Below are 24263 nucleotides of genomic sequence, written 5' to 3'. Positions count from 1 at the left end.
ACGGATACTTAATGCTTGCAAGTAATCATTTTATGCCTGCTAAGTAAGCACATTATGCTGCTATTTAATGCCTCTTCTGTCATAGCTATAACACAAGTTTCTGTTTAGATGAGAATGGTGCTATTTCTTAATTTAGAAAATGTTAACCAAGACGAGATTTTTGGCTGTGCTTCACCTTGCTCTTTGAGCTGCTCTCTGCTGCTGCTCTCCAGACACCAGTATTCAGTTACCCAAAGCTTTTAGAAAATGCCATAAGGGAGAAAACAGGCAGGGAAAAGACACTCCTTTGGATCATAAACTATTTCAAATTTTAATCTTCAATCTTGAAAATTTTCAATGAAGCACCTTTTTTGAAAGTAGTCTCAAGCCTTAAAAAGCAGCAGTCATTGGACCTGCTTTGATCAAATGTTCTAGAAACATTTTATCCACAGTGATCTAAGGATATAACATCACAGACTCAAGAGCATTGTTGATTTTATGGAGCATTTTAATTTTCATCACCCTCTGACTTCTGCTCTCCTCTCATTGATCCAAAGGTGACCTCTTTATCCCACAAGGGGTTACAACTTTACTGCTGTCTCCCTAATATCCTTCCTCTCTTGCACTCTGCTTACAGCTCCTGTGCTTAGTTCTTTGTGTCTAAATGTGACTAGTGATGTAACTATGCTGAAACAAGAAGAGTTGTGCACAAGCTGCCCCCAGCTGGAAGTTCGCTGTTTTGTTTCAGAAACGAGGTTATACTTGTAGCTAAAAGCCCATTGGGTAGACCAAATGGTATTCCCTTTCTCTATAAACACTGCTCTCTTGGACATGATGTTTGGAGGGTGGAAGAGGCTATGAATTGCAGTGTATAGCTCTCCACCATCCGGAAGCTGCAGAGCCAAGACCCATAGAATGCCAGATTGCTGTTTTGTGCAGGTCAGGGAAGGCATGTTAATATCTAAGGAGTCCTGTATGAGTAAACCAAACGCAACATGTGAGTAGCAGGCTGTGTGAACTGCATGATAAAACAGCAAGTCTTCTGAAAGGATCTGGGACTAACAAAGGGTGTCTTGCTCCTTTCCTCCTTACTCTTTCTGCTAATACCTGCATCCTTCCGGGACTCCTTTGTACTGGCTCTGGTTTTGGCAATTCAGAAACAACACCACCCATTTGCCAAAACAATAAAAAATAAAATAAAATAAAATAAAAGATGGTTTAATAGGCCACTGCAGCTCATACAATATAATAATAATAATAATGGCCAGTCTTCACGAGCGAAGATCCGGGGAAGGTCTTTCCACCTTCCAGCCTGCGCATTGGATTTTTTAGGTGAGACACAGTGTGCGTGGAACTGAGCCCACCCTTTAATCCTAAGGTTCATCTGCCGGGGCCAAGCGAGCTTGGACGGTGGCAACGAGGTCCTTAGGACGTAGGTGGGTTGCCTTTAAGGGCTAACGGGCCCCACCTGCCCGGGAGTGGCCCTGACCGGGAATCGAACCCGGGTCTCCACGGTGATAGCGCCGCGCCTTTACCACTAGATGTATAACTGTGCAGCTAGGGGCAATGTGAGAGGGTAACACCTGCCCTCTGGGTGTTAGTGAGCTCTTAGGTGTCCTGTCCTGTGATGCTTCACCCTCCTTGGCTTCTACTTTTACTGGGCATAGTGCCATAAGGAAACTAAAGGTTCAGAAATACACCTTGATTTCAGCAGATGATTATACATTATATAAATATATAAACAGTATATAAAATTATGTAAATATGTATAAAATTGTATGGTAATATTCAGTTGTTATAGTTATCCCACCGCTTTTCAGGTATTTCTGCATGCATGTATTTAGGTGGTTGACTTGATATCAAATATCTAACTCAAGTATCCCAGAAGTGACTGAGTTAATTTATTTTGGGGGCAAGTTTAACTGTGTAGGCTCAGACATTACAGGGAAAGCCTCTGAGTTTAAAAACTGTTATGTGGGGAAATGATTTGCCTGCAGGACAGAGTAGCCCAGAGCTAATAATTGTTTGGTGCCATATGGGGGAAGACTGTTGGAGAAGGAAGCAAAAATGGTGTAAAACAGACCTTTTTTTGCAGGTATAGTACTGAAAATTGTGCAGTAAATGCTATATATTTATTTCTCTCTTTACTATATTTAAGACACTTTGCAGAAGAAAATACACAGTAAATCAAATGGTGGTCAAAGTGCAGACCTGGCCCTGACTGAGAGAGCATTTAAGAAATTTCTGAACTCTGGTTTGCTTGAAAAAGATGAAGAAAATTAAAGACATGACTAAAAAAATGTGTTGGCTGTGGATTTCAGCGTATAAAGAATAAAAGAATTCTAACTTTGGCATGGGCCTGTGTCCAGAGCTGAATAATAATACTGTCAGAAATAATACAAAGAAAGTTATAGTAAATGCTAGCATTTTATAGCTCAAAAAAAGCTTAATGACATGTTCATAATATAGCAAAGATATCTACATTTTATCCACCAGGAAAAAAAAAATAGAAGTATAATAAACAGCTGCTTCCAAGTGTAGACAAATAACTAACTGCTATAAGATGGGGAAGTCCAATGTGTCTGAAATAAAGCTAATGTCAGATAATAATTTGTAATTTTTAATAGATGATGTGGATTTATTATTCTGACAACAAATAGAGGACTAATTACTTAAAGAATATCAATTCAAGATAAAAAGTTAAGATTGTACATTCAGGGAGGGTAGAGACTGCCTTTCTATTAAAGAGATGAAACAGTTATTCGGTATAACTAAGCATATAAATCAATGTTAGACTCGTAAAAAGATGATGTTACTCAGAAGAACCAGGGAGATGATGTCCTTGTATGTGGCAGTTGTGAGACTGACTCTTCTGAAATGTTTGGTTCTGGTTTTCATAATTTGTAAAGGACATTCAAGAACTGTAGCTTTTTGGGGAGGAAACAAAACAAAACAAAACAAACAAAAAAAAAAGCACCAAACAATTACAGGAAAAGCAGCTGGACTCAGAGATGTATAAAAAAATACCCAAACAACAGACAAAACAAAACAAGCTACAACATAAGCTTCTATATTTCTCTTGTCCAAGCCACCTAACTTGCAATGTGAGGCTAGAATTGTTTATGTGTTTGGGGTGGTTGTACATTTAGCCAAACTGAATAAAGGACACCTGCATAAGGCTGCAGGATGAGTTACACAGCTGCAGTGAATCCCAAATATGGGGATATATTTGGGCCAAAAAAACTAGGACACTGTGTGCAGCGGTGGCTGTACACACCGGGGTGCCACACTGTGCCAGAATGAGCTCATGCAGCTCCTCTTCTACCCTCTGTTCACATTGCTGGCTATTGGACTCCAAGCCACATACTTTCTATATCCTTCCCATCAACTTCAAGGGTCATTGCTGATGTAAACATGCCTGTCCACAGCTAAAAGTTGGGCGGATTCATTATAGAACCGGTATTTACTCTGGCATTGACTTTTACAACTAGCAAAGAAAGAAAAAAATTGTAGATGGCTAGATTGAAGAAAATAAAATAGGCACTAGGATACCAGTGTGGTTTCTGTTGGTCTCCATCAGGATGATCTCTGTGTAATGGAAGGGGAAAGCTTTGCTGATTAACTATTTAATATATAGTAAAATATGTGATTTGGTCTAAGTGCAAGTTAATCAATTTTGCAGTTCATTTAAATGCCAGTTCAGGACAGAGGTCTTATTTTATATCTCTTGAAATAAAATATTTACTTGATTGGGAAATATTTTTATAATCTGATGATCATATTCTAAAGAAGTTACCATTAACATCACTTCCCTTATTTTCTTTAATATGGTTTCTCTTCTATACAACCACTGATCCTTTTGCTAATAAGTATCTAAATATGCCTATGTAATGTCACCAAAACACAATGAAATGTAAAAGAGGGGGTTTTGTCTGTTGTTATAGTCATGTGGATTTCATAAGATTTAGATTTTGTGATGTGTCACACCATAGGCTGCAGTCTATACTGGCACATGTGCTGGAGGACAAAATAGTACTAAGACTGGCTTTTGTAAGGTCAGAGCTTAATGTGTGTATTAGTAATATCTATTATTCAAACACGTGCTACTTTAAATAAAGGAAAAACATTTTTATTAATTTATGAATTTCAAGTCTAAAGAAGATAATTCTCTAGCTAAATCTTATGGTAGGTTACCTCTGTGGCAAAGAAAAGGCTTGACGTGAGCCACAGAACATAGATTATAACTTACTTTCCTGTGCCTTAAATCAGCACAATTATTTCTAAAAAATGTATTTTTGAAACACTGGTTGGCTTATTTAGTCTAACATTGCTGTAGTTTATTAAATTAAATTCTACAACATTTTATTTTATATTTATATCACTTTTTTTACCTCAGGTGTAATTATTTTACTTTACATTAAATAACAGGGAAAGCATAGAGCAATGGATGACTATCATTAATTTTCCTCCTATTCCTGTTTGAAGAAATGAAGATATTGCTCTTTTTAAAGTTTCTCAGTGTTCATGAGGAGCACTCATTTCTGCCACATTGGCAGAACCAAATAGTGAAGCAGCAACACCATGTCTGTGTCTGCTGGGACTACCTAAAACCCCAGTAAAAATCTAAAAGGAATGTTTCCTTTCCTAAAGGAAACCCTCAAGTTCTCCTTTAGAACCTTAGGGCTTGAAGGTACTTGAGGCACAGTAGCTATAATTGTCACATGTTGTTATGAAGCAGCATGGAAGAGAGAAAAGAACCAAATGGTAACTGCAGCCGTGGTTCCACTTTTGATGCCTGGGTAATAAGTCCGAACTGTCATCATCAGAGATTTCCGTAGAGAATCCTGCTTTGAAGATTATTGCTGTTATGTTTTTTTATTGGTTTGACCTTTGAAAACAGATTTAGTAATTGGATTACACATGGAATAAATAGCCCATTTTAATTTATCTAGTTTTTTCCTGCTTAGTATCTGTATGTGTAACATACAAACTCTGTAGTTTGTAAACAGTAGTCTCGACAATGTCACCTCATAAGATAGTATTTAGAAATTGTTATTCCTTATAATAACCCTTTTGACTTTTCAGGATTTTCCAGTAATCTTTAATTTTCATTAAAGTAAACCACTGATTGAATGATTTTGCAGAAAACTAGGACATTTTTGCATGAGTTGTTCCATGACTCTTTCATCATCATCATCATAATCATCATCCGTATTTTTATTTATCTGTTGCTTAGATCAGTATAAGCCATAAATCCTAGCAAAGGGAAATTGATAGTGCTTCTGAATCTATAACTCTGTTTATGTTTTTAATCCCAAATTTTGCATTTATTCAGACTTGATTTATATTCTGTTGATAGTTTCAGAACATGCCAACGAGGATGTATGTATTTATCTCTCATCAGTAGATGCATATGGTGTATGTCTGTACTACTTAATGACGAAAATGTGGGTGATTTACAAGAAGCGATAATAATATTTCAAGCAGTTGCACTTGGAATCTAGAAAATTTCTTGAGCCTTTATACAATACTATACTATCAATAATAGAAGAAAATTATAGAGGACTGTCACCATAGATGATGTCAGTGATGCTTGCTGTATGTTTATCTATAAAGAGCTCTCTAGTAGACTCTTACCTACAGTCCTATTAACTTGTAATAAATGAATAAGAGGAGATACAGTTAAAGTAGAAGGCAGTAAATTTAAATTCAAATAAAAACCTAATCTTTCTACATACTGAAAAATTTAACTACAACATTCTCCAACACAGGTCACAGAACCAAAGTTAAGACTGGATTGATCATAAATATATGTCAACAATAGGTGAAACTTTCATAGCATCTTTAAAAGTCTTTTCTTTAATATTTTCTACTACTTTTTACTTAAACCAACAAGCCAAATGTGTTATGATTATGTTCAAACCAACTAAGGGATATTAAAAAGTATTTCTCCTAACTAAAGGAGATCAGGAGAAAGGCTGATAAGACACATACATAAATCTGCCTACTTATGTTTTACGTTCTCTTCTGGAGCTGTCTTAACAGCCACTAGATCAGATTTATCTCAACTGGGTTTCAGTAGGTGCAGTTTCTGTGTCCTTTGGCAGCTGTCATCAGAATCCCTGCCATTACCAGTGTTCATTTCTCTTGCTCCCTTTTAGCCACAGATTGGGGCTTTTGGCTTTTAAGGCTTAGCACAAGGTAGCTTACACTTATTTAAGAGTGCCTTCTTCTATTTATCAAATGAAATGGTGTTCTGTGGCTCTCAGGAAATAGGAGGTATGTGTGCTGTACTACCAAACTGTTGTACTGTTCCTGCAGGGAGCTAATTTCAGTAATTCAGAGGCCTTCAGTGCATCTCTTCAGTGACCAGAACAGATTATCCAAGACAGGACAGGCTCACAGAGAAATGTATTGTAGCCTTACATGTTTGCTGTTCGGTTTTTTTTTACCCTCATGTCTGCCAAAACAAAGATTAATGGAGATGATGTTAATAAACCAAACTGGGGATGTAGTAGAACAGCAATCCATCTCGAAAGCACTCAGCCCTCCACTACAGGTTCAAAATATTAAAAATACTCCTTAGCATAAATGAATGAAACCCTCTTCTTTCATACTTAATTATGAAACAGCTGAAGTAAGGAGGAAATTTAATGAGATCTTTTCTTAATTTGCTCCAGAAAGATGTGATGAAAGATGGGAGTAATTTCCTAGGGATCTGTGAGGAGGTTTCAGCAATACACGACCATTATAATGAGAATAACAATGTGTAACACCACAAACAGTAGTACTGACTTAAAGACATTACATTTAAAATGAATACTAAGATAGAAGTGTTGGCATAGTACAAAACCAAGCCACAAGAGCTACTGATATCCATAATCCAGTAGGATAAGTATATGAGATATGATAAATAGCTTTGGAGAACTGTATGATGAATGAAATTGAGAATGATTTTCTTGCATGATCTTGGATAAATTCAGATATCCTTGATAAAAACAGTCAAACTGTGAAAATCGATTGTTTGCATATCTCTCATCATCTGAGATTCAGTAAGTTACTGGCTTTATTGTACTTCCATTCCCATCCATGAAAAGTGGGTGGTAACACCAGTCAAGTTTCTACGGTCATTTGAAATCTGTGGAAGAAAGCTTGAAGGAGATGTTAATTGAGTTATTTTGCCCTTGGTTGAATCTACTATCTACTATCTTCCGAGTTTAAACGTTGTTTTGGTAATTTTAATAGTTAACAGAAAATTACAGTGTTAATGAAACTATATTATGAGAGGTTTATAAAACTTTTAAGGTATTTATTTATTTTATTTAGGGTCAAGTTGTTTTCAGAAATGGAGAGAGGATGGGAACCATCAAATTTACACAATTCCAAGGTAGGTTACAAACAATTTTCATTATAATTATGTATACCATTTCAAACTTGTGTGTCAGTTGCATTTGTTTCAGGATGTTTTAAATATGTGCAGCGAACTGCTTAGAAGATTCAGCAAGGTACTTAATAAGTTTTTGTTAGCTTTTAAAAATACTGTGTTCTGAACCTTGAATTCTGTGAGGTATTTCCAAGAATTTTTCTTGACAGCAGTGCACATATTTATGGAAACTACTGATCTTTAACAACCAGCAGCTGTTTGAAAAACCCTACTGGTCAGCTAATCATCCACTCCTTAATACAGTTGTTTCTGAAAACTGAATCTGAAGGGGAATTTAGAGAAGATTTTTGCTGTTAAGGTCTTTCAAGTTAGTGTTGGTGCTCTCTTAAGACTCACTTTTGACATTCTGCAACTGCTTGCTAAAAGTTGCTTGAGGAGTCAGTCCCTCAGCGTGCAGAGGACACAAACTGCTGACCCCATCCCTTGGAGGCGTCACGCTTCACAGCACAGCTCACCAAGCCTGCTGCATCCTCTCAGCCTGAGCTGCACCTCCAGGGAATGGTCTCAGCAGCACAGACCACAAATGCAGCCGCGGGGATTTGTCAGGGGCCATTTGCAGCCAGGATGAGGTGCTTGCTGGGAGAGTTTTTTTGCAGAAATGGTGATTCATGTTGTAGTGGTTTCTGCGCTTTATAGAATGCAATTCATGGTTTTGTTCCTAAACTGAGGCTGAGATAAAACTGGAGATGATTGCATTTGGACCATCTCGTGAGAATAGTAGTAAGATGGCAAATTCTTTTCAGACAATGCATGAGAGAGAAACTTGCATTCCCTTTGTTTTCAGGCAGTGCTTTAAACATAATCCTGCTGACCAAGTTACAAAGGCTCATTCTTTAAACAGAAATCATCTGCTGTATGAGCATTATTATTAATGAACGGCAATGCACTTGAGGGGATCTGTTACTCATTCTAAATTACTGAAGCAATGGTCAGGATTGCTCTTGCCTTCACAACTATAACTGATGCTATTAACTCTTGTTCCCGGAAGCATTTCAACCCACTAAAACTTTGCAGACGTCATCTCATGGTAATATAATTTATGAATTCTTGCTCAACACTAGTGATAAATATTGATTGCTTCCTCTTCTTCCCTCCCACTCCCCTTTTTTCATAATAGTAGTGTTTACAGCCACATGCAAAAATCATGAGAAAATTTTTACAAGAGGTATTTGTTCCCCAGAAGTCTGAAGGAGCTCTTATGCGTTATGACTAAGGCAGCTACATATACCCTTCTAGAACATCTGAGAGAGAAGGAAGTTTGGCACATTCCCTCTGCACATTGAAGGATGTGATTTGGGATCATAGGGAGGTCCAGCATGTATCTTCTGAACTAATCTGGAGCAGCAATACAAGTCCAGGATAACTGATTTTATACTGATTTTTATTTCCAACCATTCAAATTGAATTTCTTTATGTTTTCAGTTTCATATCAGATACTATTTAACAACAATGGTTTTACCATAAGTTAAAGTACTTTTGGATTAATAAGAACATAGGAGACATCTGCCCATTTTATAATTCCTTGAAATCACAAAATTACTATTTCAGAACTGATTAAGGCACATACTTGGGATTTTGATCATCCAACAAAGGTTTCCAATTAGCCTATGGGAAGAAAATAACTTAGGCATCCAATGGATCCAGCCAGGGAACAGCTTGATTTTTTTCTCATGTGAGCAATAGTCTGTCAGCACATCTGAAGGCTGGTCTCAAGTTTTGTTTAGTTTCTCACCCATTTTGAAAATGAAAAGAATGTACAAAAATGTATGAAAAATTGAAATAAGAAACAATATAACAACACAGATAAAGATTATCTTTTTTAAAACTACAAATTATATTCTAACTATTAACAGGGATTTTTTCTGTTCTTCTTTTATTGGTATTGTTTTTATCCAAAGCTTTTATATTCAATACTTGCGGTATAATTATAGAAATTATTAATTTGTTCAAAGGAATCCTTTATTGGTTAGGAAATTTTCTGAAACATTCTCATTAACTTTTAACAGTTCTTGAACTATTAGGAAAGTTCCTAATAATGTAAAGAAGTTAATTTGGTCCAGTACTTAAAATGGAAAATGGGCTTCTCCTTTATAGTTAGAGTTGTTAGGTACTATCAAACATGAGACAGATATGCAACTCATTGGTTATTTTTTTTTTTAATGTAATACCAATCATTATGATTTCAAGGAAAAAAAGACCACATCAAAGATGTCTTGTAAATGCTTTTATAGGATTAGTTGTAATTATTAATATAGAATATATTAAATGTATTAGTAGCTTATTATCCAAACATAATAATTGGGAATCACCAGTTTTAGTTCTCTATGCTTCAAGAATCATTTTTTCATCTACACGACTTTGTAACAGATTTTTTAAAAATTTGAATGAAAGTTATCACAGTTGTCACAAATAATTCAGTGCAGAAAAATTAAGCAGATAAATAGGTAATCATATATCCGAATATGGCCTGAATCTCTGTTCCTCATTTTCTAGGGTAGAAAATCAGCTGGGCAGACTCAGGAGCCTAAATTTTCTATTCTTTGTTGGAAATTTTCATTTTAATGAGACTATCTGCAAAAATTTTAGTTATGGAAGAAGCAGACAGTCACGTCTATCAGAGGCAAGGGAAAACCATCCTGTGAGGCTTCAGGGGCTAACTGCAGCATGCCTGACTCACTGTGATGAAATTTTGAATAGCTGGTTTAATTTTGAATCTAGATATAGTTTTTCCCAAACTCATGCTAGTCATGCCTCTTTTTCAGCGTCTGTGCAGTCTGTTACTTTTACAAGTGGTCAAACAGATGGTACCAGAGATAGCTGGTGACCAAATTACTTAGTGCTTTATAGATCGTGGATACCACCCAGGAATGATTTAATATGCAACAAAGAATACAAAGCACATGTAATAGCCTCTTCTTCCCCTACCTTGGTAAATAAAGAGCAGACTGTCAGTCTAGCTCAGGTATCCAAGAGATGTTTGAAGCTGGCATCCCTCCAAATGAATGGCAATTTTTCCAGAGGTACAATTAAAGAAGTATTCTCATAGTCAAACATGTAGTTGAAGTAGATGGTAAAGATCTTTTCTCTGCTAAGAGCTGAAAGAGAATCCTGACAACTGTTGTGTGCATATCAAGGAGCAAGGAGGACAATAACAAAGCTGAGATTGTAGATTACTGGGATACAGGAGGCTTCAAGAACAGATCTATACCTGTCCTTCAAAATGTTTTACTTTGGCAGGTCCTTTCTGATTAATCAGACTGAAGCCTAAAAGGCTTTCAATCAGATTCTTATTCCTGTCAGGCATTAGAAAAAACCTGAAGCATCTGTGCTGAAATAGGTTCAGAAGGAAAGTTATAGATGAATTGTAAGCAAATACCATTGAAATGTGTTAAGTCGTGCTTCATGTAGATAGGCACAAAAGTCTGTGGTACTGCATACTGAGAAAACTTTAAGAAAGTGGGTGATCGCCTGCTGTGTCTTTCTGGGAAGAATTTCAGAGTTTCAACTCATTTAGCCAGGTAATATGGTATGACATTTTTAGTGTTGAAAGGTGATCTGGGTACTGAGCAAGAGGAAGAGTGTGACTTGCCAAGTAACCCCTTTGGTCTTCTTAGAAAAAGCTCTCCTGAATTTCTGCAATAAGAGCCCCAGATATTCTTAAACTCTTCTCTGAGTTTAATCAAAAGACATAGACAAATGTCTACTCTACACTCAAGACAAAGGTACACAAGAATCCAGGATGGCTATTCTTGAGCCTCTGTTCATCTGCTTAGTTCTGACTTTTTTACTGTTCTTATCTGCTTCAATGAAGGAGAAATTCTCCAGAATCATCCACAGATACAATAGCTTGTTCTCCATGGGTATTAATCCAACCCTGGAAAAATTTCCTTCAATTATTCTAAGTACAGACCATCATACTCTTAACTGCTACTGATCCTTGCTTCCATAAAGGTTCATTTAAATAATAAGACTATTTGCGTTTGTATAGTTTGGGGTTTTTTTATATTTAACATCTGTCCAGCATAGGCCCCAAAAAAACAGTTTGTGGATTTTGTTTCTGTGATAATGTTGAAGGAATACAATCCAGTAAATAAAATATTTAGTAACAACTCTGAAAACTCAAATTAAAGATATATATCTGGACTCTGTGGTGTCAGATACCCAGAATCAATGGATTCATATTTCACTGCTTCTGCAGAAAATTTAAAAATTCAGAATAAAATTTCCTTATAAATATTAAGTGGTTTTTTGAAGTTAAGGAGTATGTTCAAATATCTGGATATGAACTTTGGGGAAAAGTATATCAAGAAATTCAGAATTCTCTTGATTGAGCAGAATTTTACCAGTGATCAATAAAAAAAGATGTAAATTAAACTGTGTACCCTTTATCCTGGTCAGAGGATTCTGAGTTAGAAAGCTTTCTTCTGACACATCCTAACTGGATATCTTGACTGTAATCACATGAATGTGTATTTGGTAGACTTCTCGCTGTACCCTATCAACTCCATTTTATCTCCATATAAGTAGTGTAGTTAGATTGCAACTGTTTGTATCTTAGTGACCACTGGGGTTTTTTTAGCTTAGTGATCAATTTATAGAATCATAGAATGGTTTGGGTAGAAAGGCATCTTAAATATCATCTAGCTCCAACCTCCATGCCATGAGCAGGATCACCTCCCACTAGACTAGGTTACTCAAAGTCCCTTCCGAACTGGCTCTGGACACTTCCAGGTTGAGGCATCCACAGCTTCTCTGGGCAGCCTATTCCTCACCACCCTCACAGCAGATAATTTCTTCTTAATATCCTATCCAAACCCACTGTGTTTCAATTTGAAGCTGTTCCCTGTTGTGCTATCACTACAGTTCCTGCTGAAGATTCCATCTCCAGCTTCCTTGTACACCCCCTTTGAATACTGGAAGGCTGTGAGGTCTTCATGCAACCTTCTCTTCTTCAGACTGAGCAGCCTCGACTTTTTCAGCCTGTCTTCATAGGGAAGGTGCTCTTGTACCTCTATCAGCTTCATGGCTCCTTTCTGGACTTTCTCCAACAGTTCCATTGCCCTTCTTTGTTGGGACATCAGAACCGTATGCAGTATTCCAGGTGGGGGGGGTCTCATGAGGGCCGAGTAGAGGGAGCATCACCTCCCTCAGCCTGCTGGCCACACTGCTTTTGATGCAGCTCAGGATGTGGTTGGCTGCCTGGGCTGCAAGGACACACTGCCAGCTCATGTTGAGTTTTTCGACAGCCATCACCCCCCAAATCCTTCTCCACAGGGCTGCTCTCAATCACTTCTTTGCTCAACCTGTAGGTGTGTCAAACTAAATCCTGTCAAATTAAGTCTCGTGAAAATTAAATGCTGTCAAATTAGGTCTGTTAAGCAGTACCCACGGTGATTTGTAGCAATTTTCCAATACACCAACACGCATGGTGACACCCCGTCCCACTCCAAACATTTTTCAACCCCAGGGCAGTTAGTGGTGACTACCTGGAACATTTCATAGATCCTCCCCAACTGAAATATCCCCTAAATAACAGTTTTCTACTTGCTGTCAGATGTTTCAATATCAGTTTATTCTGTTGGTCTGAACCGTGGTATACAAAACCCCAGGGGTGTTATCTTGTCTTACAACTTGTCATTTAGAGCACTGATTCAAAAAATATTTTAGGCATTGCATTTCAGTCACACTAACTCTGCAGAGTACCACTTTCCTGTTTTGTTGGTAATGCCGTTCTCTTAAGCAGTTTGGGATAGTATCCTCTGTATGATCTCTATGAAAATAGAAGGTGTCCACAAAACTGAGTTAAAGTCCCATTTAAATGAAAATAATAGATATCCTCCTCATATGGAGAGGTATACCAAGCAGAATTCGGAGGGTGCCTTCAATCTTGAGTCACTGAATATTGTCATTACTGATAAAGAAGATGAGCTAGAACATATAATTATCAAAATGTTCAAAGGTCTCTGAGAGAGTCAACAAGAACAAGGGAGACTAGACAAGGATTCAAACAGATTTGAAGAAATTGAAGAAGCAATCAGGGAAAAAAAGTAATTGTTATTTTAGGTCAAATGCCTTGTGCTATGTTGGGAGTAAACTGCTCTACAAATACAGATAGGGAACAATTCACTAAGCCATAGTTATAAAAGGAACTAGGGACTACAATGGGTCATGGGCTGAACATGAATAAGCAAAAACTTGAAAAGATAAAAAAGAAAATTTCTGCACTGGGATGTATAAATAATAGTATCCTTTTAATTTCCCCAGTGCCAAAATGCTATAGTTAACTCCTATGTCCAGTGCTGATTTAAGAAATGTGTGTAGAGATGACAGAAGATTAAAAGCATACCTCACTGAGAAAAGCAAAATATCTTTGCTGCTTAAAGAAGAGAAAATGGTTGAAATGCTTGACAGTTGCTGATAAAACCTTTGCTTGTCCTGCTCTCATCATCTGGATGAGAATTAAGGAATTTGAATAGTAGCAGTGGAGATTTGAGCCAAATGTTAGGAAAAACTTTCTAATGAAAGGGATATTTAAACACTGGAAAATGCATAAAATTTCTGCCTGTGGAAATTTTGAAGAACAAGTTAAACAGACATCTGAAGTGCTGCAGATGTGCCTTGAGACAGAGAGATGACTTTTACTACATCTTAAATTGTCTGCTAGGCCAGCTGTATTTAATCTTGACCTATTGCTCCTTGGCAGTGTGTGATTCTGGCACTCTATTTAAGTATACTTGTCCACTGTATGCTACTAATACCACTTGGTGTATTTCTTTGTATTGTTTCTAGTAAAGATAATCATGTAACCCTAGACTGGGCTTAGATTATTTGTAAGGAGAAAACATGAGATTTAATTGTTCTTCCAACATTGGTTCTTTGTTTTTTGTTTGTTTTGGGGCTTGTTTGTTGGGGTTTTTTTCTATTTTCCTTTAAATCCACAGTATTTGAATGTAAATCTCTGTGGCTTGGATCCCTCATCCTGTCTTCTATCTGTCGGTCTGGATTTTTTTACTATGTTGTACAAGATTTTAGCAGGACAAATAGTGAAAATCGTGATACAGATATGTGTATTGCCTGGCTATAAATACAAAGAGGTGAAAACTATAGTGCTCCTCAGGCAGATAGTGAATTGAAGCTGGGATTTCCCAAGTGTGTGAAGAATCTATATGTTATGGGTGTCTGTATCAGAATAGGTGTGTATAGGATTGGTTTTTTCTCTGGTTTACACTCTGAGTTCCCAAAGGCACGTGTTTTCATGACTTTTTGAGCTGGAAGGTGTCTTTGGACCATCAGGTTTAACAGCTGCATGTGGATTTATTGTTTATAAATTTGTCATATCTTTCATGAATCCATTTATACTTTTGGCCTTCACACATCCACTAGCAATGAGTTTCACAAAATAAATATGCATGTAATGATTAAAACCCTTCCACCTGTTTGTTTGTTTGTTTTAAGTCAACTGTCTTACAATTTCATCAGGCATACTCTGAGTCTTGTAATGTGGGAAGCAATTAATAATTATGTCTTACTTTCCACACATCATTCATGTTTTACAGACCTCTCTTATCAATGAGTCTTTTTAGAAATTTGAGTCTTTGTCATCCATTTAGTTTTTTCATCTTGTAAAAGCTGCTCCATAATTCTAATAAGCCCCAAACTCTCGTGATACTCTTATTCCCTTCCTGTGAGAGCTTAATGAGAGCCACACTTAGCACTGAAACATCCACCTCCATACCTCACACTTCTGAATGAACTTTCTGTATTATTTTAACTGCTTTCCCAATATTCTGTTCTACCACATTCATCCTCTTCTTGCTTCGTTGGCCACTGGTGAGCACAATACTGATGTTTTCAAAGAACCAGCCATAGTAAGTCCAAGGTATCATCCTGGATACTATTAATTAATTAGTACCAACCAGTACATTTGTATACTTGATATTCATTTTCTCTTGTATGTTACACTGTACCTTATTAGCACTGAACATCACCTGTATTTTTATTGTCAGTATCTGAAGGAATTTTATAACAGTCCACTGTCAGATGAAACTATAAAGGAGACTATATTTTAATATATGTTTATAACTGTTTCCCCCCTTTTATTGTCAGATTATTTTTGACACATTTCCTGGTCGATTTTTCTTCTCTTCCATACATACCAGCAGCAGTGTTTCCCTCTGTGCCAGTTATTCCTCTTGTAATCTGTTAGTATTATTTACTAGTAGTTGGGGTTTGTGTTCATTTGGTTTGTTTTTATAAATAAACATGGAATAATGTATTGAGATTCAGGTACCTAAGTTGTGTACATGAGCTGTCAAACCGGAGAAAGGATGGATAAGGGCTATAAAAATTGTTTGGGGTCTTAGGGCATTACTTACAGAGAAAGATTAATGGGATTAGGTGTGTGGAGTTCTATAGTCACCTTATTTTGAGCAAGCGGTATTGTGTGGATATAAATTGCAAGGCCAGGAAGGACGCACAGAAAGGATATGCTGATACTGCAGCTGCTGGTTGTCATGGCAGCTTGTTTTGTTTTACCTGAGCTAGCTTTAAACAGGCCAACTGGGGTGCTGCTAACAGTGTAGCAACAATAACAGGGAGCAGACTGTAAGCTGGAAAACTACCCAAGAGCAAAATCAGCCTTTTGGTAGGTAACCTTTCCATTGGGAGCACAGCTATGGGAGACCACAGCTTTGCAGCTATCCATGTTCAAGATAACCAGTTTCAGGCAAGATGGGAGTAGTTTTGTGACACCCAAAGTTGCAGTAAGCGTGACAGGGTTGCTGAGAAGAGTTGGATTCGTTGTTTTCCCCCAGGCACTTGTGAGGAGCAGGGGAGACCTATTCTTCACTGTGTCTGTGCCTGTGCTTTACAGAGCTGTTCATCATTTTCACAGAACTGTGCAAATAATTATTACTGGGACAAGCACACACATTATAGAGATAGCTGCCATTTTTATAGGATTCTGTTTCAGTTCATCCAGCATACTCTGAGGCACAAAGTTTCACAGGATCTGATAAGTCTCTGCCACTATATTGGGCAAAAAATGCCTTAGGAGCTGTCTTAAATGCCAAGAAAAAGGACTCAAATGTAACAGCAAAGAAAAAAAGTTGGAAAGCAATGGAAATAATTTTCCATTAATTAATTTCTAGAAAAGACTGAAGTATCCAGCTCCATAAAGCTACCAGAAATTAGTACCCCATTAAAGGGTCTAAAAAGGACCTGAAAGAATTGTCAGGTCTTTCCTTCAGAACTCTCCAAGTTTTACTGCAATTTAGAAAACAATTTATTTTTTTTCAACTAGTATTCGGAATCCTACTTCTACTAGAGCTAACTTGTTCAGATGTTCATTTTCAGGTGATGTACTGTGCTGTCCCACCCTGTCACCATCCAGTCCTCCCTGTCCTTTGAAGACAGGCAGAGGCTCTCTCAAGGGCTACAGGGCCACCATGACCTGCTGCTCCCTGCAGAGCCATGGCTGGCAGATCTCTCTGCTCGGCACCTCAGAGAGACACTTTTTTCCAGAAGGATTTGTAATATAGGTACAGGGGGATAAAAAGAGCCGGAAGACTTACAAGAAATCTGTCTGGTATATTCCGGTATATATTGTGGGAAAATATTTCATTTGAGTTAATAATTAGAGAATGCCATCTATTGCAGTGACATCATCCCTAACTTGGAGTTCAAATATTTCCCCAAGAGATACAGAACGTCGACTTAGAGCAACTTTAATTCTTAATAAATGGAAAGGAAGAAAATGAAGTTTATCTAGGTCACTAAAAGGACATAGATTTAAATCATTTGATGTTACCATTTGAACAGACAAAACAGAATATTGTTTAGTAGAACAGGAAGCCAGCATGTAAACATTTGTATAGTTGTAGGCTAGAGATGTCAAGATAAGGTTATAAAGTCTAACAGATCTCTATATCTATGTATATTTGACAAAAATGTCCTTTATAGAACTACTTCTGGGATGGTAGGCAATATGGTCACAGTTTTATGAGAAAAGAACTATGACAGGCAGACCTATCATAGATAAGGGAGATGAAAAAGGAATATTTTTTTAAAAAACAGTGAATATAGATTTATTCACTGTGTAGGTGACCAAAGGCAGTTGTGAATCATATGCTGCAGAATTTGTACAGGCGTTTGTGGTAAAACTTTGAGAGCACAGGAGCAATATTAATCCAGGTGTTAACTGCTTATTAAGGTTACAGAAAGACTGGACTGCTTTTCAAATTTACTTGTCCTTCTTTTTGCATCCTAATCATAGTTTTGTTTTGTTCTGTCATTAAAAGTGGTAATTTAATTTCAAATCATAGGAGATCATGCAGTTGTTGTATTGGCACCTTGTTCTCTAAGCTGACATTTTATTTTCTGGAGAAACTATCTATTTCAATACATCATCACTGGAATCTAGTTCAGAAATTAAAGAATTCTGATTCTGTAAACATGATAATAGAAAATGAGCATATGTAATTAATACATTTGGAAGGAAAAAGTCTTTCAAATTTTTTTCTAAATATCTGATCTGAGGTAGTACTCCACAATGGCACCGGTGTCATTTTCTGCCTAGAATCATGTTATTGAATATTGAATTTTTTACACATGTGTGATAAGCATTTCTCTGTTTATTTTCAGTGAATCTTGCTGATTTGCTTGAACAGGAGTTTATAAATCTTCTTTTGAAAAGAAATGAAGTGGGAATGCCAGTTCAGAAAACAGTAGCTTTCCATTCCTTTTTTGCAAGTGGCAGCATAGACCCCTTATAGTCACATAATCTGACCAAGAGTAAACTCATTTTTTTAGACTTTTCTCCTACAGACTCAAGAAGTCAAAAAAACCACAACAACCAGACCAGCAAAAAAAGCCACAAAAACCACATTCCAGACATTTTTAAAAAACTTACTATGGACCCTAACATCCCCTTGCCCCTGGAATGAAAGGACTGAGTCACACTTAGTTCTTACTCTTGAGTTACTGGTTCAAAGATTAATGCCAAAGGGAGAACAGGAGTGTAGACTGATGAGAAAAATGTGTGCTTACAATTCTATTCATCTTGGTATTTGTTATCTTCAACGGGAGCACATGTATAATTCTTTTCTTAAATGATTTTAAAGGACAAGGGATGAATTCCTCATGTGTAAGTTATTTCATTAGATTGATCTAGTACATCTACCTGTAACAAAATTATTTCACCACAGATGTTTTAGTAGTGATTTAGTTCAAACTACTGCCAGAATGAAAAATGTATTGAATTAATACTGTACATGTAAGGAACAGGGTAAGGCAGAGAAATAGGGAATTGTCATTTGTACATAAAACTAAGTGCTATCATATATGATCCCAAACTACTGACACAAAGCTGTTTGATACCTTACTGTGTTCTCACTGTATTCCTCCTCACTTTGTTTAACCCCTATGCCAGGGACACATTTTTCCTCCTTGAACTGCTTTCTGCATATCCAATTCAGAGCTATCCAGGCCATGCTTGACCTTGACAGACTCTACAATCTTTACTGGTTAATCTCTTGTCTAGAAGCATTTATGTGTAATAATCAATTTCCTTTGATTTTGCCAGATTTTGGGATTGATTGGTTTTACTAGGTGGACTTGGAAAACCCACATAACATGGGAAACACTGGGACAGCCTCTGTGTCAGTGCCTTTGACCCTGTGAATCATCCCAGCTTTACCAATACAGGCTAGTTTGAGGGAGGAGGAAAATAGCAATACCTCATGAAAAGGTATCCCCTAAATTCGTAAAATCATAGAATCCTTTAGGTTGGAAAAGACCTCCAAGATCATTGAGTCCAACCTTTGACCATACACCACCTTGTCAACTAGACCATAGAAATAAAAACCAGATCCAGTCATTTATTGAATGCTTCAAGGGATGTGGTGGCTCCTCTGCCTCCCTGGGCAGTCCGTTACAGTCTGTGTGAGTAGCTGTCCTCAACCTTTTGCACGGGATAGCTCTTCCCCAGGAAACATATATTCCCATCTATCATAAAGTCATGGTGGATCCTTGCTTCAATTAAGAGTACCCTATAGGTCCCAAATTAGTAATTCACATATCCTGTTCTGGCCATTTTAAAAGGTCAAGCTATTAATAAGCCTGGTGAGGCAAATAACTCCACATACTGCCCTTAACAGTGTCAAATTGGAAAGCTGAGTGTGTCAGGGGAAAGCAGATACCTATGCTCCTCAGCCTGCATATTGGAAAGAACAAGGTGTCTGACCTAAACAGAGACCCAAATCCACAGTTAATCAATTTTACTCTTTTAGAAGACTGCTTGTACCCACAGGTTGTAGGATGGAGCCACGGGGAGCTCAGTGGATTGCAGAAATGTCGCACATTCATAAAATCTGAAAATCCCCTCTTGAATATGAAGCATGTGCTTCTTGCGTTTTGGAGAGAAAATAAGGAGACGCTCCATGCACAGAGCGAGGGGAGCTAAGCCTTCCTCTCATTCTGGTCCTTCAAAAGGTCAGTGCAGAAAGTGTTGTAACACAAAGTGATTTTAACCTGACTTTGCTAATGTGACATTTGGAGCATGGTGTGACAGTCTGATGTGACAGCAGGCGAATGTTGTGTTGTGCTGTGTTGCTAAATGGCAGAGGGCCTGATGAAAAGGAGGGACTTGTTCATGTAATTAATACATTTGGAAGGAAAAAGTCTTTCAAATTTTTTTCTAAATATCTGATCTGAGGTAGTACTCCACAATGGCACCGGTGTCATTTTCTGCCTAGAATCATGTTATTGAATATTGAATTTTTTACACATGTGTGATAAGCATTTCTCTGTTTATTTTCAGTGAATCTTGCTGATTTGCTTGAACAGGAGTTTATAAATCTTCTTTTGAAAAGAAATGAAGTGGGAATGCCAGTTCAGAAAACAGTAGCTTTCCATTCCTTTTTTGCAAGTGGCAGCATAGACCCCTTATAGTCACATAATCTGACCAAGAGTAAACTCATTTTTTTAGACTTTTCTCTTACAGACTCAAGAAGTCAAAAAAACCACAACAACCAGACCAGCAAAAAAAGCCACAAAAACCACATTCCAGACATTTTTAAAAAAATTACTATGGACCCTAACATCCCCTTGCCCCTGGAATGAAAGGACTGAGTCCGACTTAGTTCTTACTCTTGAGTTACTGGTTCAAAGATTAATGCCAAAGGGAGAACAGGAGTGTAGACTGATGAGAAAAATGTGTGCTTACAATTCTATTCATCTTGGTATTTGTTATCTTCAACGGGAGCACATGTATAATTCTTTCCTTAAATGATTTTAAAGGACAAGAGATGAATTCCTCATGTGTAAGTTATTTCATTAGATTGATCTAGTACATCTACCTGTAACAAAATTATTTCACCACAGATGTTTTAGTAGTGATTTAGTTCAAACTACTGCCAGAATGAAAAATGTATTGAATTAATACTGTACATGTAAGGAACAGGGTAAGGCAGAGAAATAGGGAATTGTCATTTGTACATAAAACTAAGTGCTATCATATATGATCCCAAACTACTGACACAAAGCTGTTTGATACCTTACTGTGTTCTCACTGTATTCCTCCTCACTTTGTTTAACCCCTATGCCAGGGACACATTTTTCCTCCTTGAACTGCTTTCTGCATATCCAATTCAGAGCTATCCAGGCCATGCTTGACCTTGACAGACTCTACAATCTTTACTGGTTAATCTCTTGTCTAGAAGCATTTATGTGTAATAATCAATTTCCTTTGATTTTGCCAGATTTTGGGATTGATTGGTTTTACTAGGTGGACTTGGAAAACCCACATAACATGGGAAACACTGGGACAGCCTCTGTGTCAGTGCCTTTGACCCTGTGAATCATCCTAGCTTTACCAATACAGGCTAGTTTGAGGGAGGAGGAAAATAGCAATACCTCATGAAAAGGTATCCCCTAAATTCGTAAAATCATAGAATCCTTTAGGTTGGAAAAGACCTCCAAGATCATTGAGTCCAACCTTTGACCATACACCACCTTGTCAACTAGACCATAGAAATAAAAGCCAGATCCAGTCATTTATTGAACGCTTCAAGGGATGTGGTGGCTCCTCTGCCTCCCTGGGCAGTCCATTACAGTCTGTGTGAGTAGCTGTCCTCAACCTTTTGCACTGGATAGCTCTTCCCCAGGAAACATATATTCCCATCTATCATAAAGTCATGGTGGATCCTTGCTTCAATTAAGAGTACCCTATAGGTCCCAAATTAGTAATTCACATATCCTGTTCTGGCCATTTTAAAAGGTCAAGCTATTAATAAGCCTGGTGAGGCAAATAACTCCACATACTGCCCTTAACAGTGTCAAATTGGAAAGCTGAGTGTGTCAGGGGAAAGCAGATCCCTATGCTCCTCAGCCTGCATAATGGAAAGAACAAGGTGTAGGACCTAAACAGAGACCCAAATCCACAGTTAATCAATTTTACTCTTTTAGAAGACTGCTTGTACCCACAGGTTGTAGGATGGAGCCACGGGGAGCTCAGTGGATTGCAGAAATGTCGCACATTCATAAAATCTGAAAATCCCCTCTTGAATATGAAGCATGTGCTTCTTGCGTTTTGGAGAGAAAATAAGGAGACGCTCCATGCACAGAGCGAGGGGAGCTAAGCCTTCCTCTCATTCTGGTCCTTCAAAAGGTCAGTGCAGAAAGTGTTGTAACACAAAGTGATTTTAACCTGACTTTGCTAATGTGACATTTGGAGCATGGTGTGGCAGTCTGATGTGACAGCAGGCGAATGTTGTGTTGTGCTGTGTTGCTAAATGGCAGAGGGCCTGATGAAAAGGAGGGACTTGTTCATGTATTTAGTCTGTGCTTCACCCCCTCCGAAGGGAAAGACTTTGAATCAAAAAGTCCCTGAAGTGTGAATCCCAAAGGTCAGTAAATACACAAAGGGCTTGTTGAATTCCAAGAAGAGAGCAAAATTTTTGAAAAGCCATATGTGAATTTTCCCACCCAGAAAATGTTAAGTTGGATTTAAGGCTGCAGTTGTATACAGAAGCTATAAATCATCAAAAGCTCTTTAACTGCTTGTATCCAGGTTTGATAAATTAAGCTGACAACCTAAGTGATAACCTGTAGCCAAATGCTAGACTATTACCTCTGTGTTACAGGTTCATTTTTCAGCACTTTAGTCCTATTTTAATCCCTGGAAAACTCAGGCAGCTTTCGGCCAGCTGATGTACTGTACTAGCTAAAATCAGTGGAGCACATAACTCTAACTGTGGGCTGGCTCTGGAAGTACTGGGGTTTACAAAAGCGTGAGTTCTGGAGAAGACTCTGGGCTCCCAAGCCATAAGCATATAGACATGTGTCCTATGGATATAGAATGCCCTACTGATACCATGGATCACTGAGGAAGTAAAATATTTCATTTCTCCTCTGTGCTTGAGTTGGACTTGTTTTTTTGTTTCCCTTACTAATATATATTTCAATTATTTTTTAAATGAAAATTCAGTATTATTTGATTTATCTATATGTATGGAAGAGGCTGACTAAATGTAAGAAATATTAAAGATAAAATGTCTGGGGGAGAGACAAATGACTTACAAGACATATATTTCTCAGTCATTCAGGCATTTTGAAAATGTTACCCAAAATGGATTTTCCCAAAGATTAGCTCGTTTGGTTAGAGCATGATGTTAATCACAACAAAGTCACAGATTTGGTCCCCATATGGGCCATTCACTTAAGAGCTGGACTCGATGATCCTTGTGGCTCCCTTCCAACTCAGAATATTCCATGATTCTGTGAAGCTAGCTGACATCCAGGTCAGTAAAGACATCCCCCATCCCCATTGGACCAAATCCAAAACCTAACTCTTTTGTAAGAACAAATAGCCAGATAAACTCATCTCCCTCAGTTTTGTAACTGAACACTTCATCAAGGAAGCATTTCTCCAAGCCTTTCTCCCGTTAGACATTTGTTGTGATTGACAAAGAAGATCTGGACAGAATAATGATAATGTTTTCTTGCACTTTTACTGAATAAAAGAAAGAAAAACAGCCTAGGTAGGAGCATTGCAAAGTTCCTCATCTCTGCCTTGTGAAATTTTGTGTTGAGATTTACTTAGCATGAGATCCTAAAAGGAATAAAAGTTTATCTTAAATGATCTGTCAGGTTCAATTTATTTGCAGTAATTGGCCTGGAGCTCTTCCATTTAGCAAAACCTTGGCTTCTCTTGCATAGGCAGAGAAGTTGGAAGAAAAGGCCCTTTTTGCTGCCTACAGATGCACCCATGCAAAGCAGTCCAAGTAGCATCCCTGGCAGGACTTCCTCTCCCTCAGGGCCATGGACAGATGTACTGGAAGAGTAACTTCAAGCCTTCACAATCTGCATACATACCTCCTTGTGCTGGGCAACAGATACTACAGAAATGTGTGCTGCCTCTTTTCGTGACAGATTTGAGGAATTCAAGAAATGACTGGACATGGCACTTTGTGCTGTGGTCGAGTTGACAAGGTGGAGATTGGTCAAAGGTTGGACTCGATGATCTTGGAGATCTTTTCCAACCTAAATGATTCTGTGATTCTGCGATTCTGCAGTTATGTTCAGCCTCCTTCCCTCAAGCAGCGCTGCTGTAGCCAGGCATGAGTAATGGGGGGAAGATGCACTCAAGCCTATGGGCTGATGCCAGCTGTGGACTCTTGGCATGCATTAAAATTTTGCAGGTTTGAACCCCAAAATTAGCAGTGCTTTTCCCGAAATTCAGATAACTACAAGCTGCAGATGCAAAGGATGGTGAGACAAGAGATGGTTTCTAGGCCTTAGCAGTATCTGTTGCTTTGTGCTTTCACCAGCTCCTTAATATATA

The 24263-nt window shown here is 37.8% G+C and overlaps 1 protein-coding gene across 2 annotated transcripts in view; it reads left to right on the top strand.

Moving 5' to 3' along the window:
- GABBR2 (gamma-aminobutyric acid type B receptor subunit 2) overlaps positions 1–24263 on the top strand; it is a 467784-nt gene that overhangs the window by 260380 nt on the left and 183141 nt on the right. For both annotated transcript variants that reach the window (XM_050330892.1, XM_050330888.1), the window contains exon 8: positions 7306–7366. In XM_050330892.1, coding sequence (XP_050186849.1) covers positions 7306–7366 — 61 coding nt within the window. The remainder of the gene's footprint in view (positions 1–7305; positions 7367–24263) is intronic.

This window comes from Myiozetetes cayanensis, unplaced genomic scaffold (assembly GCF_022539395.1).
Source record: "Myiozetetes cayanensis isolate MyiCay16 unplaced genomic scaffold, myiCay2020 scf1, whole genome shotgun sequence".
Lineage (NCBI taxonomy): Eukaryota > Metazoa > Chordata > Aves > Passeriformes > Tyrannidae > Myiozetetes > Myiozetetes cayanensis.
The sequence above is the reverse complement of the archived record's forward strand: the minus strand, read 5'-3'. Positions and strand labels throughout refer to the sequence as shown.